The sequence below is a fragment of the Ips typographus genome, linkage group LG7 (assembly GCF_016097725.1).
Source record: "Ips typographus isolate SLU linkage group LG7, UJ_Ityp_2.0, whole genome shotgun sequence".
NCBI classification, from domain to species: Eukaryota; Metazoa; Arthropoda; class Insecta; order Coleoptera; family Curculionidae; genus Ips; species Ips typographus.
The window spans coordinates 1,751,723-1,771,354 of record NC_138428.1 but is presented as its reverse complement, the minus strand read 5'-3'; the positions used below and the strand labels follow the sequence as shown (position 1 = coordinate 1,771,354).

The following is a 19,632-nucleotide window of genomic DNA, read 5'->3' as shown; positions in this document are numbered from 1 at the left end:
GAATCTTCTTGAAGGATATTTTTTGTTTGTTTTACATCGTGATTTTAGATTGCATCAAATCTAGTTCGAATTGAATTTTAGTACGCTCCACTTAGAAATAATCGGTGTGACTAGAAAAAAAACTTGATTGGCAACATTTAATAAGTCATCTAACTAGAGGAAGTATTTCGTTCTCATCAAGCTAAAAAATGTCCTGATTAAGAAATTACTGTCGTGACTATCACTTTATTGAATTATCATTTGTTAGTAAATTAACAGTAAATCACTAACTAGTAAATTGTCCGTTTATTCAGTTTTAAACGAATTCATTTCGTGACTTGTCTAACCTAGCTCCACATACATGTTAATTACTGTGTACAACATAAAATATAATTACATTCTTGGTCTGTGTAACGTTTTACTTTTTATAGTAGTTTAAGGCGGATTTTACTGGTCACAGCTCAATTGATTCATCATCGATTTGAACCGTTATAGAAAACCAAAGATGTCACATGGTCTGATGTTTTTTATAACAAACTTAGTCACGTGTGTGTTGTTTAGAAGTAATATGTTAATTATTTAAAAAAGAACATATTAAACTCTAAAAGTTAAACGTGACAACATTGTTTGTCGGAACACGAGTTGTTGCCAAAGTTACTTAGATCTACTTCACTTTATTCAATGATTTTTTCATACTAAAGTCCATTAAGACTAAGATTTATGTTATTTCTTATGTTCTTAAAAAAATATCAAAATTTGGCTACCCTGTGCTCATTAAGGTTACTCAAGTAAATCTGTACATTCAAAGGCAAACAAATTATCCATAATTACCATGTTACTGCACAAAAAACCTGTAGAAAAGACATAAATAAGCAGGAAAAATACTCTCAACAGAAAGAAAAATCGAACTTTTTCCTTTCTGTTTGCAACCCTTCATTTCGCCGCAGAATCGCATCTGGTCCTGACAGTTTTCCGATTAAAGGGACGTTTATAATTTTTTTTGCCCAGGGTGGAAATGAAGGGTTTTACATAGAACCTCCGGTGTTCGAGCCAAATAAAAGTTGGCTCGTTTCGAGCCTTAATAGCATTGTAATAATTTAAACCCTGCTAAAAAAAGAACAAATTCCCCCAGGTCATTTTAACTTGCCAATTTGTAGCAGAAAATCATAGTTAATTAACCAAAATGTACGGTGTGAGAGTGAAAAATGGTAGTTTTGTCCACAAGAACTGTCAAACTATCCAAAGTAAGTTATTGTGAAAAAAGGACTGTTTGCGTTTGTTACTTAAACCGTTATTTGACCATACTTAAGATTTAAGCAGCTCCACCCTGTATACTATTAATAGATACCAAAAATTGGATTATGCAGACGACACAGCTTGCTGCTTTTTTGACCAAACACAAACTACCATCCATTGTGCTGAGATTTAGGCAAATGGTGTAAAATGGCATAATTATTGTCATATTGCTTTATTTACGTATTATTTATATTTTCGATTCCTACAGAAAATCAACAAGAAGTGTTGCCAAATTTTGAAAATATTTGCAAAGAGTGCAAAACAACCAAGCTCTGAAAAAAATTGTAGCACTGTTGATGCACCACTTTGTTGTTCTGTCAAAAAATGCGTAAAAATGTTTGGCAATTTGATAACATTGTACAGAAATTGTCATGCAATTGAGATTTTTGTCAAGAAACTTATCAATCTTATTACATTAACAAACATATAGGCGCGACTCGATTTCATAATTGGCACTTAAGCTTCGCGTTGCCTGTAGTAGTTAATATTAACTGCTACTTAACCGGAAGAGTGTGCTGGACATCAATATTGTCTCTAAACCAGAATACTCGCAGGTACGGTAAATCAAGACTAGTGTGTCAAGGTGGACGTAAATCGCGTTATTGTAAAGTTACCTTTAGTTGCACATGGTCAGCGTTTTTATGGGTGTTTACCGTTTTGTTATTAAATTAGTTTAGTTGTAATTTATCAGTTAAAATGGAGCACTAGATTATTTTCACAATTTTTTGATAACAATCATATTTGGTTCAAGTTTTCCTGATTTCTAGTGGAAATTTTGTTTTATTAATGTTGCTCGTAGCTTGACAAATTGAAGAAAACACGCAAAAAAACGATTTTAGGGAATTTTTCATTTCGAGACTGTTATTAGAGAGAACAAACCACGTAACCAAAATTTTAGCCAAGAAGTATAAAATAACTTTGATTCTGACAAAAATAACTGAATTATTCAGTCAAAAAACCTTCGTAGGTGATTTAGCCAACTTTGGATCAAACTCTCAGTATTCAGACCGTATACCCGAAGCTTAAAAGCTTTATAAAGGACTTTTTCAACGACTGGAGGAATCAAAAACGGAAACGCATATAAACTACAAAAGATGCATTATTATACAAACGTGGGGTATGGCCCACCCCTCGTAAATCCGTCACGCAGCCTGAGGGATTTCTGAAGAGTTTAGTTTCTTTTGATGAAAAATTGCCTCGCTTTTAAGGACCACTTTTATACGTTTATGGACAATCAGTTCTTTGTTGAACCACATGCTCGTTAAAATGTTGTTTTTATAGTTAACTCCAGGTCATCAGATCACATCTCCTGGCATAAAGATAAGGATCTTTCTGGTGAAAACCTCCCACACTTTGTTTCAGCTGGGGGTTTGTAAAATTTGTAAAATAAAATGTATGCACTGGACAGGTTAGGTGGTCTATTAATGTTATTTATTAAGTGGAAAGTGGTTCGGTTCGTATGCAAACGTTGTACTTATGAATGAAACCAGTCCGCCTATTACATATCTAGAAATAAGTTGCATATTTGTTTTTTTGGTGTTGGCTGTCCGTTCAATGCAGGACTACACACTGAATTTAATTATGTTAAATATTATTTTAACCAACAAAATTGTGTCAAGAATGGTGGTTTGTTTGCACATAATAAGAGAATTTCAAAACTTGTTTCATACTAATTTTTTTAGTGGTACTATTATTCTTAAAGTAATTCAACACCTCCACGCTTTAAATCAGGAAGTAACGAAATTAACTTTCTTTACCAATAAACACAAATTATACTTTACTCAACTAGTTATGTAAAGTAGAATATTTTGTCACTGTAATTAATAAAAATTTCAACTTAATGGGTACAGTTTGTGATTTTTTCACTTTAATTTTTAGATGTAAATTGTATGTATGAAGGGCAGTACAAAAATCAATTTTATCTTATTCGAGTCAAACACATATTTGCATTTATAAATTAAAACAAATGCTACTTTTGTAGCTGTAGACAGTAATAAATAATTAAATATAAATTAATAATTTAATTAAAAAATCTAATTTGTTTGGGAGAGCTTAACAGTAACTACCCTGTTTAAAATGCAAATCGATGGAAGCGTAAAAGATCCACTTCAACCGTTTAAAAAGTCATAAACTAACCCCCATTAAATTAAAAATAAACAAGTGGATTAGGGTTCTCCAATTACACTCAATATGGGTTTATATTAGTGCAATACCAAATGGAAAGTACCTGGTTACAGATAGGTGAATCATTTAAATACCACCATGCATAAAGTAACTACTAAAATTAACAGTAATTTCACTTATTTTTTGTGATATTCCAGCAGTCCATCAAACATTTGGAGAGAAATTCACGTTTTCCGGTCAGTTACGTTACAATTATAAGGTTTCGAAAGTGAAATTTTCTTAAACAAATGGGATTTCCACTTCATTTTCCTTCAAAACCAATTAAAAGCTGTAAATGGACTATGACCTTATAGGCCTCGGTATGGCATTGCTAATGTCTGTTCCAATTTTCAATTATGGTCTTAAGTGTAGTGATTGCGAGAATTCCACATTTAAATCAATAAACGATAACAATGAACGCTTTTTTGTCAAAAAGAAATTCTACAGCCAAACAGCTTTACTGTTGTAATATTATACTAGTTGAGGTAACTGTAAGTAATTTGTATTGTTACTTTTGGTTATTTAGTGTTACTCTAAACTGTCGTAAAAGTGAAAACAGATTGCAAGTTAGAAGAAGAAAGCATTTGAGCAAGACAGTATAAGTTAAGAGAAATTAAAAAAAGTCACGAAAACAATAAGTTAGAAAAACTTTTTCCCAACTTTTTTCGTAGTTATTGCCATCTAACCAAAACCAGAATTTTTTCTAAAAATTTTCCAGTCGGTTCTGGTTTTTATAGTCAATTTTCTGATCCCAGTGAAAATCGCAGGTCCGTAACTGCCCACATACCCAAATTACGAGACAAATTGTGTTTCATATCACTCAAATGTGTTTTTCCAAACTTTCTGGGTAGTTACTGTTCTCAACTGAAACCAGGATTTTTTCTAAACATTTTTCAGTACTGTTCTGAGTTTTGCATTCAATTTACTGACCTCAGTGATAAATGCAGGTCTTGAACTTATTCTTATAATTATTTTTTCAAATTATGCTAGTTAGATTTTAGTTTGCAGAAGCATTTTGTAACCTTTTCATTTAATTTATTAGAGATAAATTTCGGGTAGGTTCGAAGAAAAAATTGTTTAGAGCCAATGTAAATTTGTCTCTTTGAAGATAGATGATTTAAAGTAAATTTTAGGAATATTGTTTTGCAATTAATTTCACCTTTTAAATTTCATTGAAACTATTAGTAAAAAAAACACAAAATTTACCTTATTAAATAACACTTCACATTTGCATTGAATCAAATTTTCTGAACTTTAAATGGTGTCCCATAAGAAAATCCCTGTTCGGCGACCCAAAACCGCCGCCAACAACAATTAGCGGCCAATTAGGGCCATTGTGAGCCGAATCGGCAAAAAAATCTTAGTAAACCAATCGACGACTTGAGGAGGCCGGCAATCGAAACCGAAACGCGCGCGACCGTATCAAATCGGCAGGAGCGTGAAACTGAAGAATCTCTCTTTTTCTTCTGCTTCTGCGGCCCTCGGAGCTTTTGCGTGCGCCCATAGCTCCTGCAAAAGCTTTTGCTTACCGGGGATGTCGTAAAACTTCTAAAGCTTTTACCAAAAGCCCTTTAAATGATTATTACTCCGGAAATTAGGGTCGAAATAAGGACATTTTAGGTCGTTCCGAGACAATTCTGTGGAAGGTCAGAATGTTTTCGATGCATTTGCTGTATCCAATTTAATCTAGTGATTTGTGACGTCATTCTGTAAGTGTTTGAGTTTCACTGTATATTATTTTCATTCGGTCAATTTTTTTCCAGGTAACACTGTAATATTCGGGCAACCTTTCGAGATTTTAGAATTACATTGAAAACCGTTAAAAATAAAACATCGAGCTATAGAAGTGCACAAAATGTCAAAACACTGGCGGTGATTAATGAATATGCATCTCTGTTACGTTACAAGAGCGAAAATCAATTAAAATAAAAGGTGTCATTAGACTGGATGAGAACCGATCCATTACTACCAAGTAATTAAGCCTATAGCCACTGAAAAGCAAATAAAACTTGACAATGATGAAGATAAAACGTCCTTTTTTATGCCGCTTTGATAAAATCACTATTTCTCTGTTGATTTAGGTGGTTTTGTTAACCAAAATCCCACTTGAAACTTCTGGTCCACACTATTGGAAAACGATTAATATCGGTTAAGTGTACTTAAGGGAGACAGGTGACCAGACAACCCCATAATTAAGGGACTAAATCACGCCCTTATCCGGTAGGTCCTAAAGCACAACCTACTCAACACAACTCTAGTTTGAAAAAGCTCTAACGAGCTCCTTTCAAACTAGAGCAGCTTCCAGATTTTCAAACACAAAGCCTTTTGTCGTGTTTTTTAGCCTGGAGAAATAGGTTGCTGATTAAAAAGTAAAAAACTTGTATCAGCATATCGCGTCAAAATATCGGGGGGTTGCCTTCCAAATTAAATATTTAAGACCCTATTCATCTTAAAATGGGGAGATTATGCTCTGAAAAGATGTAATTTTATTACCGATAGGAAATTGAATATTTTGGGAGGGTTGGTTGTTAAATATTCATGGGTTTATGTATTGTGTGATCCAAGAAGAACGTTGATTGTTGCTTTCTTAGGTATAATTTTGTTGAAAAACGTGACTGGTTTTATGTTACAAGTTTATTTGGGATATCATTGCACTGGTCTCAATAGAAAAATATGAAACTTATTACCAAAATTCTGGTAGAAATACCTTCGCTTTTAAACTTGTGTTAGTAGCTTGATTTAAATTATTCAAATTCAAAGCATTTACATTTTGAAAACTGACAAGAAAAATCAAGTTTTTCTGTATTAGAATAATAATATGTCCCTGAAGGGTGCTCAGGAAACCTGCAGATTTTACAAAGTGGTTCAAATTGGAAAGAAGAATAGAAAGAAAAAGAAAGAATTTCAACCAAACAACACCTTAATGTTTTTCTTCTTCTTCTTCTTAAAATGGGCTTTCACATCCAATAAGTCCTTCACGGTGGGATCTTTGATGGATTCGATGTTCTGTTTGTCTACGTAAATAGTTGGTGTCATGTTAGGGAGCGTACGTCGATTATCTGAGACGGGCGTACCCCGGGTGTCTTAATGTTATTTCATCTGTTCATTGTTTTTAATAAACAACATAATGAACTACATACATACGAGTATTATTATTAGTATTTTAACAGAACAGCCATAACTTAAAACTACCACAAAAGTAACTTTTTATGTTATTCTGCTGTACTGTTTTTAATTTTTTATAGGACTACCAAGTCTGTATTTTACAAAATCCATAATAATATTACAAAATGTCCAGAAAAGTGTGTAATTTTCAAAGATTACAACATTTCGAACTAATTCAGACTCCTTTCTGATCTAATTTCCAAAAATTTGTTGTAAATCTTACAAAACAGTTTAAAATTACACTAAAAACACCATCAATTGAACGATAAAGTTCCTTCAGAAAAGAAACATTTTTAAAAACTACTTCTGATGTTTTGTAGCTATCTACAGAGTGTTTAAAACTAGAATGCACAGTATGGGGATCTCCAAAACCCTAATAGATACGAAGTCACTTAAATTAGGAAAAAATTGCTCAGTTATAAGGTCACATACGTTTTCCAAAATAAAGTTTCTGTTTTAATTTTCGATCGATTAATTAAAAAGAAAGTGATTATTTTGATTTTATTATTTACTTTTGCTATTTCAAATCATCGTCTGTGGTAAAATATGATTTGTGTCGGTTTTGAAGACAAAAAAGGCAATTTTTAATAAGATATGCTTATAACATAAATTGCACTTGGTCAATTTTAACATATGAAAAGTTTGTCGTAAATCAGTAAAGATCCCTTACTCTCCTTTATGTTCGTTTCCCCAAAATTGGCTAAGTTGAGTTTAAGGACAGCTTAGATAAGTTTAATTTAGACTGTGTTATTTTGCACCTCATCTATCACATTCAAACCTCAACTTAGCTTAAGTTGTCCTTAAAATCAACTTGGAAGTGGCGACAAAACCGGTATTAACACGTAAACTAGTATTTAAAACAAACATACGTTTTAATGTTTTGCTTCAACAAAATTGACTTACCTGTGCCACATTCTCAAAATGTTCATGACTTTTCTGGTACACTCGTGCTTTCTGCAGGTTTCTTCCTATTCCAGTGTTCTTTCGGATGAAAACCTCGCCGTGATTGGAGAGCCAATCCAATACCTAAACACAAATTTCCAGGTAAAATTTAATCCAAAAACTATGAAATTCACGAGGTCGTACCTGTTTGACGTCCTCTTGGAACAGCCTCAAGGCCAACCTTTGGTGCAATTTTATTTTTTTTGCGTGCCATTTCTGTTCCAACGCCCTGTGGTGGTTTAGAATTTGATGTATCACAGCCAAAACGTGACTAGCCCCTTCGCTATAATCGGCCGCTGGATTTCCGCCAGGCCGATTTTCGTAATTTGTTCCATCAGCCTAAATTTTACAAAAATAATAATAAAATGTTAATAACTTATAATAAATTCAATAATTTTTTGGTACTCTTTTATTGATTTATAAAGTTTCAAAGAAAAAAAAAAGAAAAACAAAATTAGGATGACATCATAGCCGAAAAAATTGGTGAAGTTGCCAAAAGGAATAAAAAAATAGATTTTTTTAGAACTTACTAAACCAAAAAATATCTTCCTGGTCCTAAACTTTTAACGAATTTGTTAAAACTGACAGAGGTTTCTATAAAAAGTGTCAAGAAAATTGCTAGCAGCGCCTAGAATTTTTGTGCAAACTCCAGAGACCTAAAATACTACTGAATATCTACCAAAAATGGTCAGAGGCCTCTAGAAGATCCTAAACCTTCTGAAAAAATAAATAGTACTGAAAACCTTTCAAACGTTGTCAGAATCTTCTAAGAATATCTTAAACTTTTAGAGTTTTTTTAAGTGCCATAGGCCTCCAAATACTACTGAAAAACCTTTCAAAAGTTGCCAGAAGCTACTAAGAAGATCGCAATTCTTCCGAGAATGTTCTAAACTTGAGAGGATCCTCTTAATCATTTTGTAAATGCCAGAAATGACTAGTGGCCTGAGTGGCCTCTAAGAAAATCCCAATTCTTTCGGGAATATTCTATAAAGTGACATTGCGACCTCTATAAGAAGATTCTAAAGGTTCCAAAGATTTTCTAAAATGCCAGAGGACTCTAGAATCAGAGTTTGACAGTAATACAGTGATGACAACTGGTCGTAACAAAAAAAACTATGTGTGTTGGCATTAATTATTTGGTATTGTTTTGTGACGTCATACCAATTTGGTTTTAATTTCAGAAGATGAAACTGTATACTTATAAACAGTGTTTTTTTGTCAGATAGTTTGTAAATTACCGTGTATAAGATCTGCTACATTATTGTCAATCATGTCATGTTTCAGTCCATACCTGGGCTATTTTGGCAGTTATAAGATGGATTTTTGTACCAAGATGTTCCATAAAATGTACTTTGCTTTACACTCAAAATGTACATAAAGTAACTGGATAACTAGCTTAACTTGCTTGCTCTAGTAATTTTGACAATAATTACAAAGTCGAACTTTCTAAACTAAACAATTTTCTAATAATTGATATTAGGAAGAACTATGAATTAAGTCTATTTAAGTAAGTAAATAATAAGATAAAATACAATATTTACATGCTTTTTCTCAGTCCCAGGCTGGTTACAAACTTGCACCAAGTGATCTAACTGGTAGAGCAGTTTCTTGCTAGTGCTATGTACCTGCCACCAAAAAGAAAACCATTACCACTACCCACAATATTATTAACTAAACTATTAATATTAAAAAGTTATTAATTAATTAATTAGTGTGTAGTGTCAGGTGTCCAATTGAAGAGCCGAAACCTTTTATCCAGAACCTTAAAAGAAATTTAAAAAAAATCATACATTGATCAACTTTTCCTCTTTATCAATGAGGTCGTCGACGCTGGGCAATTTATGGCACACTTGCAACATCACGTCCAGCCCATTGAGCAAGGCTTGGTACGAGTTATACACCTAAACAGTTTACAGGGTGAACTACTATAAACAGAACAACTAAAATTTGAGAAAATTGTGGTTGGGTTTACCTCGGTGTAAGCCTGACACATTGATTCGTAGAGGTTCTGGTGTTGGTGGATGGAGTTTTCTAAAAGCATGATTTCAGATGGTAGGGTGAGATTTTCACTGGCGTTTTTCCAGGTTGGGACGTTTTCCACGTATTGTTCTGCTTTGTGGTGGAAAATTACTGACAGAGCTAGGACAGCCGTCCTTTCGTCCAACCTAGAAAATTCCAAAAAAATGTATTACAGATTGTTTTTAAACATCACCAAATAAAAGGAAGTTCAAAAAGATTAAGAGAAATATACAAAATTAAACTTCCGTTTACTTAAAAGAAAGTATTTTTTTGACACCCCGTAGGTTGAAAAAGAAAGTCAAGAAGTCAGGAATAAGTGCGCCGCACATGTGGATTGGACCAGGGCTTATAAGCTCGGATAACTTTCATATTTCCAAGTCAGGAATTAAAATTAAATAGGAAATTAAATAATTAATTGATAATTTCTTTATTCTTTATGTTTAAAGGGTGTTCAGTAAAGGGTACAAGTAAAGAGTTTTTTTCAATTAAGTCAATAACCATAACAAATTTAAGAAAACACAGAAGGGTGATCAAATAATGACAAATATTTTGTTATTATTGTGTGTGTGTTTACCCTGCAGCAAAATCCTTCCACGTCCGATCCAAACGTGCCGCCACCGACCTAATATGAGGGGCGGCATAATGTCCACCCTCAATCAGCCTGCTTGCTACACTTAGTATCCTGTTAATGTTAACGTAAACGTTCATCGAAGACATGGTAAAGTGCTGATGATCTTCCTGCAGCTGTTTGGCCAGCTGATAGGTGTGTCCAATCTCCACGTAATTCAGCAAAAAAAACGTCACGGTTATGACATATCCAATCAAACATCTGTTAAAAAAAAACCGTTAATTCAAAATAGTCTAATGTGTAATTTACTAACCTTTTCACAATCTTGCTCAAACAGCCTCAATTGAAAACATTGGTCCAGTTTCACCTTTTTATGGTGCCACGATTGCAACAACTGCTGTTGAGTGTTATGTACAGAGTCTAAGTTACGTAAAACAATTTTTTTAATATCCAGCAAGTCCGGACCTAGAGCAACCGGACTGTTGCCCCCCTCGCCCCCTTTATCGTTGCCCTGCCCCGTATCCGGGCTGCCGCAGATGTCCTGCAGCAGTCGCTGACCCATAACGTCGATATCTTCAACAGGAGCCTTCATGATCTTCTTCTTCAAATCGTTGTGCAGGTCTATTTTGTGTTTGGCTCCACTGACGTCGTCGGCAAAGTCGTTGCGAGACAGGTCTTCCTGAAGATCATCGAGCCGGTCCAGAAGGTCTGAAGCTTGCCAGTTGAATTCTTCTACAGCTAACCTGTGCCAATTTCAGTTAACTGAATGTTGGTAAGGGTTATGGGTGGAACAAACCTAGTTTCTAACCAATTAGAGTGATCGAAAGAAAGGGTTCCTTCCAGGTCCACCGTCAGTTGGTTAGTATCAATTATTTTGGGTAGGGCTTCTATACTTATCATATTTGTCTGCAAAAGATTAAGTAACATTAAGTTGGAATATCTAAAATAGAAAAAATTCTATTTTTGTTAAAAGTAAAATTTTGCCAATTTATCTTCAAAAAAAACTCCTTTGACCAACAAATTAAATTATTTATGCTAAAGCAGGTCATATATTGATTGAAATGAGCACAAAAAGGCACTTGAAACAGTAAACTCAGTTTACACTTTCGAGTGTAGAAAATTAACCAAGTCAGAGGCAACTCTAGGCGGGGTAAATCTAGTTTCACTACTGCTATAAGTGAATTTAATATTTCATTCCCAAACACTTTCTTGAACAGATATTAAACATACAATTTAAGCAAGAAAGTAAATAGTAAGTAGCGCTGTAAACGCAGTCAATTTCATCTAAAATTAAAGTTAATATAGACAGAGCTGACTCAATTTACGCCAATTAGTTTGAAATAATGTTGTTTTTGGCACTGTTTGGCTGTTATTTTCAGGAAAAGTGACTGATTTAGGATTTTCAGTGATGGTCACGTGACTTCTGGAAGTCCAAAAAAAGTGGTTCTTGTCAACGCAGTAAATCGTAATTTACAGTTTTTCCATCCACTCAAATTGATAACATTGTCATAAATCTCAGAAACAGATACAAAACTTTAGAAATAGGTTAATAACCCAACAATCAATTAAACTGTAATTTTTATTCAGTATAGTAAAAGTGAAAGCATTCAAGTATGTTTTTTCAATTAAAATTGTTATGCTAACGATAAATTGTTTAATAATCAAGACAATTAAGCTTTGTTAATCTATCGGTTGCTTAAATAATAAATGTCAGAGAGGAATTCCTCGAAAGTCTACAAAAATTTTGTATTAAACGTTTAAATGAGTAAACCCACCTCAAATTTGTACTTATGTGAACCTAAGGACGTCCGTTGTTTCTGCCAAAAGTTGTCCGGTTTTATGATGAGGGCCTGGTGGACCGCTCCCAGAGGAAAATGTTCGTGCAAAGCTTTGAGGATTGGCTTCACCGTCGACCAAGTTGAGCCACGCATGTCCACCAGGACTGTGAAGCCTAACGCTTTGACTTCTTCACTGAAAAAAAAAACAATTTTTTAGTAAATAACTTAACTAAAATTAGTAACATAAATATTCTCGCCTAAAACTAAAAAAATATTGTCAGTATAAAGAAAGTTACTAATTGAGTAAAAACTATTACTGACAAAAGACAAATTTACCAGAGAGTGCATTTACTTCTCACATATTTCAGTTCATATAATTCATTTCAAGAATATTAAAGTTTTCTTCTACGTAAACGATCCCAAGCAAGTTTTACCGGAGTATTTCAGAATGAAAATTGACAATCCTTGACAGAGTTTTACAGTGTTGCAATATTTTACAGTGTTAACTTTTCTCCAGGTGTTTTAGATGGAACGTTGTAAACCAACTCAACTAACTGTTTATTTGTGAAATCATTGGATTTTTTCAAATCCAAATAGGTTCTCAATTAAATACAACTGAGTAAATTTACCTCATTGCAAGTTAAGACAGAAGGAGTGATGTAACAGTAATAACTTTAACGTTTTCATTTAGTATGTTTAGATCTAATAAACTGACTTGAAAACAAGGATGTAAACCTAGTCCCTTTGGAAATTTTAGAACATTTGGCTCTATCAAAGTTGGAAACAACCAACAGGTTTACCTTCTAACATATTGTGTGCGTTTACTTTGTCAAATAAACTACTAACCTAACCTGACAGTAAAGATACTTTTGAGATTTTGTATTGAAATTGTGTCAAATGACAGTTTCTTGGAGTGTTTACCTCTACCAAAAATTTGTTAATATTGTCTGCGTTTCCATAGAAATTAATGGTTCTCAACTAATTCATCTTCAGACTGATTTAAGACAGTGTTTTGAAATCCTCTCAGAGTTAGTTACAGTTTACTTCGTTTACATCATCAAAAACTGTAAACCTAATATAGGTAAATGTAGTTTCCCAACCATTGAACGTTGTAAACTGAGTCAAAAATCCATTTTCACGACAATATTGCTGAAATGTTGTAAATTATGAAACCACAGTAACCAAAACCAAATTTATATCCTTGGATATTGATGAAACTCCATTCAACCAAAACAGGACGAGCATTTCCATTCATAAACCTGTCTATTTGCCTTGTTATATTTAATAGGCATCAGCATATCAATCCATTATTATGTATGTAGTTCCCATCAAGAATGTAAGTAACGTTCTCACAGACCCGGATCAATAATAGACAATTTCCTGTCTTACCTTTTGATTAATGAGAAATGCAAATCCCTTAACCCTAAGGAGGTGAAACTCATTGATTAATTTCGAATTGGCGTATTGAAATACCCTTTTCCGGATTCAACTTAAGGGGGCGTCATAAATTAAACGATGGGGCTGTTAAGGCTCTATTATTAATCTCAAAACTGCAGCACAGGTTTTGGCAATGTCTCAAAAAAGAGTTACGGACAAAACTTCCAGCAGAGGCCATATAATATTCAAACTTGTACACGATACCCGCCATCTGCAAAATAAAACGCTAAATTTCCGATTTGCCGTAAATTTAGACTTAGAAAGTTGGCGCCAGGATCTCTGGATGCTAGTCTGGAGAATACGGGATTACAGGGTTGCCAGTGTTTTGAGGATATTTGCCACACAAGGAGGCAACACTGGACAGTGTTAAATGATTTAAACTTCACCGGGGTTGTTCCATAGAAACAGGAAAAACAAAAGCTTTTGCATACAGATGGAGGTATTATGAATGTTGACTTAAGAATGCAAGTTTTTGGTGCAAGGTTTCTTTTGCACGTTTTTTAAATCCTTTCTACCTGATTTTAGAAAGTTTATTAACACTTTAAACTAAAATTCACTTAACTAGCATGTTACTTAGACTACCAGGAAGTCATTTTGTTTTGTCTACGTCAGCTTGAAGGCTGCTGACAGGTTTGTAGTAATTTTTAGTCAATTTATTATTTATTTACACATTTTCCGCCAACCCTATTAAACCAAAACACATTTGACTGTAATTACACTTAAATTCAAAATATTGGAGACATCAACAGTCAATTAGACCATCAACACATTTTTGTTAGACAGTCTTGTGTTAACAACAAAAGTTGAAAATGTTGTTTTTTTATTACCGTTTTAGCAAGCAAATTCTGATAATGATGCTAATTGTTACATACAAAACCGAGTTTTGTACGTGTTGTGCAGTTAATCCAGATTAGTTTTTCGTTTATTACATTTTGCCCTTGATGTAGTTAATCTACTTGCTTTTGTCTGATGAGAAAGAGCCAATTAAAATTGATTATCTATAGCAGCTAACTAGTAAATTTTATTTCCTTCTCTGTTTCCTATAACTGCTGCTTTTTTAATACTTCCTGTGTGGGAATTTCATTCAAACCAAAATTATACATTTCACCAACAAACCGTAAATAATACCTTTTGAGTCTTATACGTGCTTGTGCCTTTACACACCTTTACAGTTAATTTAACGAGACCTTGTATTATAACGTTTCGGAAGTAATGCGCGCATCAAGGTTGCCTAACGGAAACTTGAACGAGGAACACGTTAAAGCTCTTTTGAAGCCGAAAAGTTTCCTTTTTTTCGGAAAAATCGTATTATAGTGCCAGTGCATTATATTTAAACACATTTCCAGGAACTCAGTATCGCTTCCCGGCCTGTCAACGCCCGTTTAATTAAAGTTAATATAATGTAACAATGCCTCTGGAGGGAACTGAGTACTATGGAGACGTATTGTGCGGTAAAATGCCATTAAAACAGGAAAAGCGTCACTTTGAGATCGATTTTCGGTTTGGGAACTAAAACGACTGAAATTGCATTAATAACTGGTTGAAGATCTACCTGCTAATAAAAAGGGATCAGACTGATTAAATTGGGTGCAAGAATGTGAATCTTTCTATACTGAAAATAAAACAAAATTATGATAAGTCACTGCTAAAATGTGAACAAAGTTTACCTCCGTCATCTACAGTTTTGTTTGATTTTCAGTGCAGGCTACTCATAAACTAGAATGCTGAAGAGCTGCAACTTTAGAGAAAGTTGGTAAATCATCCTCCAAAAGCTTAATTATTACCTTAAGTAGGTCAATAAGAGGGTAACTGAGTGGATTTCACTTTACATCTACTAGAACTAGCACCTAAAGTTTTTGACAGTATACAGGTTGTCCTAATAAAGTTATCTTCCTTATTTCTGTATTGAACTAATTGAATCAGACATTATCAGAACCAGAAAAAACTGGTGTTTAGGTATCTTCTTTTCTTATGGTTGTTCAAATAGATGAAATACTCAATTTTACTGGGTATTGCTGACTCTCGTGAATACAATGAATGCTAAATTGATGCCAATCGTTTAAAAACTGTCCTGTCTGTCAATATTTGGGAAGGGCATGAATTGCCAAATTTCAGTTTGGCACTAAAAATCAAAAGCTTCAAAATTTCTGCAGGAATCCCAGCCAGTTCCATCTCTTCAAAGAGTGTTTCCATCATCAAAATCTTTTTCCCTGTTGAGTGCTTTGTCCAGGTTTGTAAAAAGCTTTTCACAGAAAGTATTCATTCAACAAATTCTTTTCAGAATTTTGTACGTTTTAAAAACAGATTTCATGTTCTTCAAAGCATTTTTCATCTCTTCAGCTGTTTTGTGTCTTTTTTAGTTAATTTCTCGTTTACCGAGCATCTTATTATGTTAGCTTTATTAGATTGTTAGAGCTCGAATCAGCTAAGAAAAGGCCACAGGCGTCATCAAACGATGATGTCACGATCTCTGTACGTCTCGCTTTAAATATTGCTGCTCTCGTTACTTTCCAAGTTGTTGCAGCCAGTCAGTGGCGTGCTATTATTTTATCAGTAAAATGAAACATTTTCGTCGTTTTTAATAAAGAAAATAAAAGACAACAAGTTTTTTAAAGGAATGGAAACTCCTTCTGCTTCTTTCTTCATAAATTGTAAGACGTTACTGACGATTTCACGGCCTTGGCTGTATATGATAACACCTTTCTTTCCAACCTTTTTGAAAGACATTTTGACAAAATAACGTTTTTTATTCATAACACTATGTGAACTTCAACTGCGACCATCAACAATACAACCAAAACACCAGACTAAAACGGAACCTAACCTAACCCCCTAAGTCTCCCTGTCCGCCACTACATTTTTTTAAACTTGGCAACACCGTTTAGAGTGCCTGCTAGTAAAAGCATATAAAAAGGTCCAAATGTCCCTGGCCGCTGCCGCATCTGTTTTAATTGTGTCCAAGTAAAAACCGTACTACGTTGCCAAGTGGCTTTTTGACCGCTTAACAATATATTTTCGGGAATATTTTAATAGGACGCCTCTGATTATATCTAATGCGACGGCAACTGTAGAAGGAGAAAGAAATAGTTTTAAAAACTGCGTCATTGATGATGCGGTGGCCTTTTCTCATCTGATTCGAGCTCTACTTGCTATTTTCTTTTAGAGATCCTTGACATTTCGGAAATGCTATTAGAAGCTTTTGGTAATTTTCAAAGTCTTTTCGATGGGTCTGGCAATATTTTTGGTACTGACATTAATTTAGCACTTTTAGCAGCTGATTGCAATAAATTTCGTTTTGCTGAACACATTGTAAGACCGTCAAAATCTATACTTTTTCCAAGAGTGTAAACGTCATTTTGTTAGTGTTTATCGCGACGTTTCTGTTTTCTAGTCATCATCGTGTTTAATCCGACGTTTTACGATAAACAGAAGGCGACGTTGTGAGACAAACATTCAGTCGTAATCACCAAAATAAAAGTTGGTAATATCGTCTAAGCCAATCGACAAATCCGGTTTAAACTGAAACTTAACACGGTTTAACGAAACCGGGCGCCATTTTTAATTAACGGCAGATCCAGTGGAAGAATTAATTACCTACTAATAGCTGCGACGGGATATTGGAAGTTCTCATTTTAAGTCATTCCAGAGGGTAATTCGCCTGAAATTGAGTTTCGTTTTGATAGAGGATACTTACAACGAGAATTACTTCTAGGTAATTTTAATCCGGTTTAACTATCAAATATCCGGTGAAGCGAAAAATGTTCTTAATTGGAGTATCGAAATGATTTAAGCCGGACTTCCAGCCGGTGCTGAAATGGTTCTTATAAATCTCACGACTTGGTTTTGCTTAAATGCGAAATGAACCGTTAAAATTGTGTTTGGCAATGTACAGGTCGCGTATGCAACAATACGGGTTTTAGTTTAGAATTACCGCAAACGAAAAAAAATTGGGAAGGAAACACATGCTGAAATTATTCAGGTCAGCGTAATGTATAACGTAAATTCACATAAAATGCAAACAGTGAAATTTATCTCCAATCAGAGTTTCTGTATTACAAGAGCATTTTGTGTTTATGATTTATATAAATAAGTCTAAATCTGCTATTTTTTCTAGGGATTTAACTGCATAATGAAATAATCTTAGAAGTGGGAAGAAAGTGGTGCTTCCTGGCTGAAAGTTCAGTTGTTAGAACCGTCTGAAAGAATTTTCTAGGTTGTTGTTGAAGACTACAGAGAGGTTCAAAAAATTGTGATAAATGCAACATACAGGGTGTCAGTTTTACAAGTCTCAAACTCGGTAACTATCAGAAATATGAAATATGGTAAAGTTGCGCAATTTTAAGTTTATCCAAACCAGCAGTTCTCTAAATTAAAAGTGCGATGTTGCCTAAGTAGTAATAGAAAACAATAGTAATAGTTTCAGAATGCCTGGTTTAACTCAATTGGTGCTAAATTTTATACTTAACTTTATACATTATAAATATCATTTTTAGTCTTGAAAAAGTCACGTGACTAACTGCTCCTTAAACAGATGATGACCTGATTAATAAAACTAAAAAAACGGTCACGTGACTTAGAAAAGGTCACGTGACCTCTTAAATACGATTTCATCACATGAAAAGTCACTAGACCTTAAAAAATAAATTTGATGACTGAAATTCGTCAGGCTTTTTAAAAAATACCATTTTGAACTGAAAAACGGGCACGTGACCGTAAAATAATATTATGACAATTAAAACAGTCACGTGACACTCAGGATTCCGTTTTGACGTCTACTTACTGAATGATTTTATTTGGTTAATTGTCTTAAGGAGATCATACCAAAAGGTTCCTTAATGTACAGGGAGTCCTAAATTTAAGAATTGTGAAATCTATAAGGAATACTCCCTAGTTTAGTTAATGTTACTTTATGCTAAACTAGCTTAACCTGTTTTTTTATTGTTTTGACAATTCAAATGTTTGTCATTTTTAGTCAATTTCAATTCAACACTTTTTTCATCAACTACAATTTAAAACAGCTGAACAAAATAACAATTTCTCAGTAAACTTTCCAGCAATTAGTCTACATTGAGTCATATTCCTTGGTGTATTTCGACTCGAGACAACACTTTTCAGCGAGACATTGATCCGTATTAATTAAAGCAACGCAATAACATAAAAGCGTGTGTGTCTCTGTTTAGTTTCAAATCGGCTTCTAGGTGGAGTTCCACGACTAATGACTGTCAGTTTATTTTTAATGCTGGAATAGATCGGGTTAATCGCAACTTTATTGCGTTTTAATGCCTCATCATCGTCTGCAATCTCTCTTATTATTGAAACGGTAGCAAATTGGATTTTTCTCTATTGTTAGGTAACTAAAAATTTGAAATGAGGCTTAGGGAGCTGTCAGAACCTTTAATTAATTGTAAAAAGTACAATTTTACCCTTAAATTTGAGATTTAGTTTAAATGCACAAAAATAACGTAAAATTTGTGGATGATTAATCTTTACCTTACATATTATTGTATATTGATAATTGTGCTACAAAACGTAAAGTAAGGCTACAAACACCAAAAAGAGTTTCAAAGGAAAAAAATTAAAATAAATTCTGCAGGTCTTCCTTAACACCTTACAATTTGGAAGCAGGCATTTTTGAGTTAAACTTACAATGAGCTGAGTAGTGCCCTTATTTTCACGGAACTAACTACTTTTTCTCCAAAAATTGTTTTCAGCTTTTTACAGGGTTTTCAAGATGTTTTTCTTCTCAGCTTTTCTTGATTTGTCAAGTTAACTAACCTCAAATATCTCAGAAACTTTGAAGTTTTTGTATAGCACTTAGTAGCCCTGAGTTAATGCTACAAATGACGTAATAACATACGGCGGGTCTCATTTAAAATAACGGATTCAAGATGGTGTTTGAAAGTAATAACGACATTTTCAAAGATTTTGAAGCAATTCACGACAAGTTTAAGCATACAATGTGCTAGTCTTGGGTATTAGTACATTGAACCTCGTTTTAGCATTTCCTTTAAGAACCCTAGGTTCAAAACAAAAAAAATCAAAAACTTTAGAAAAAATGACTAGTGGTAAGCCAAAAAAACAATAATCCTGAAGTTTCTAACATATTTACAAAGGTAAAGTACATAAAGGTTTTCACACTGAATAAAACGAAATTCTCCCAAAATTAGCATACATGTTCTAATTAGATCCTGATGTACTTTGACTTGTTTCAATAGAATTGCAAATTGGGTAGTTTAAAGACAGACAACCCTTCAGAGGTTTAGGGCGTGATTGTTTTAGTGCTCT

At 33.8% G+C, this 19,632-nt stretch overlaps 1 protein-coding gene and 1 long non-coding RNA gene across 2 annotated transcripts in view; one reads left to right on the top strand and one right to left on the bottom strand.

Moving 5' to 3' along the window:
• Positions 1 to 19,632, bottom strand: part of LOC145731890 (kalirin-like) — a 68,536-nt gene that overhangs the window by 43,732 nt on the left and 5,172 nt on the right. The window contains 9 exon segments of the mRNA XM_081983882.1: positions 7,507 to 7,629; positions 7,690 to 7,884; positions 9,336 to 9,446; positions 9,518 to 9,710; positions 10,139 to 10,359; positions 10,361 to 10,393; positions 10,446 to 10,875; positions 10,929 to 11,038; positions 11,908 to 12,103. Coding sequence (XP_081840008.1) covers positions 7,507 to 7,629; positions 7,690 to 7,884; positions 9,336 to 9,446; positions 9,518 to 9,710; positions 10,139 to 10,359; positions 10,361 to 10,393; positions 10,446 to 10,875; positions 10,929 to 11,038; positions 11,908 to 12,103 — 1,612 coding nt within the window.
• On the top strand, positions 1,702 to 2,685 carry LOC145731782 (uncharacterized). The gene is made up of 2 exons (XR_014178877.1): positions 1,702 to 1,829; positions 2,243 to 2,685. It is a non-coding gene; the product is annotated as an uncharacterized LOC145731782 (long non-coding RNA).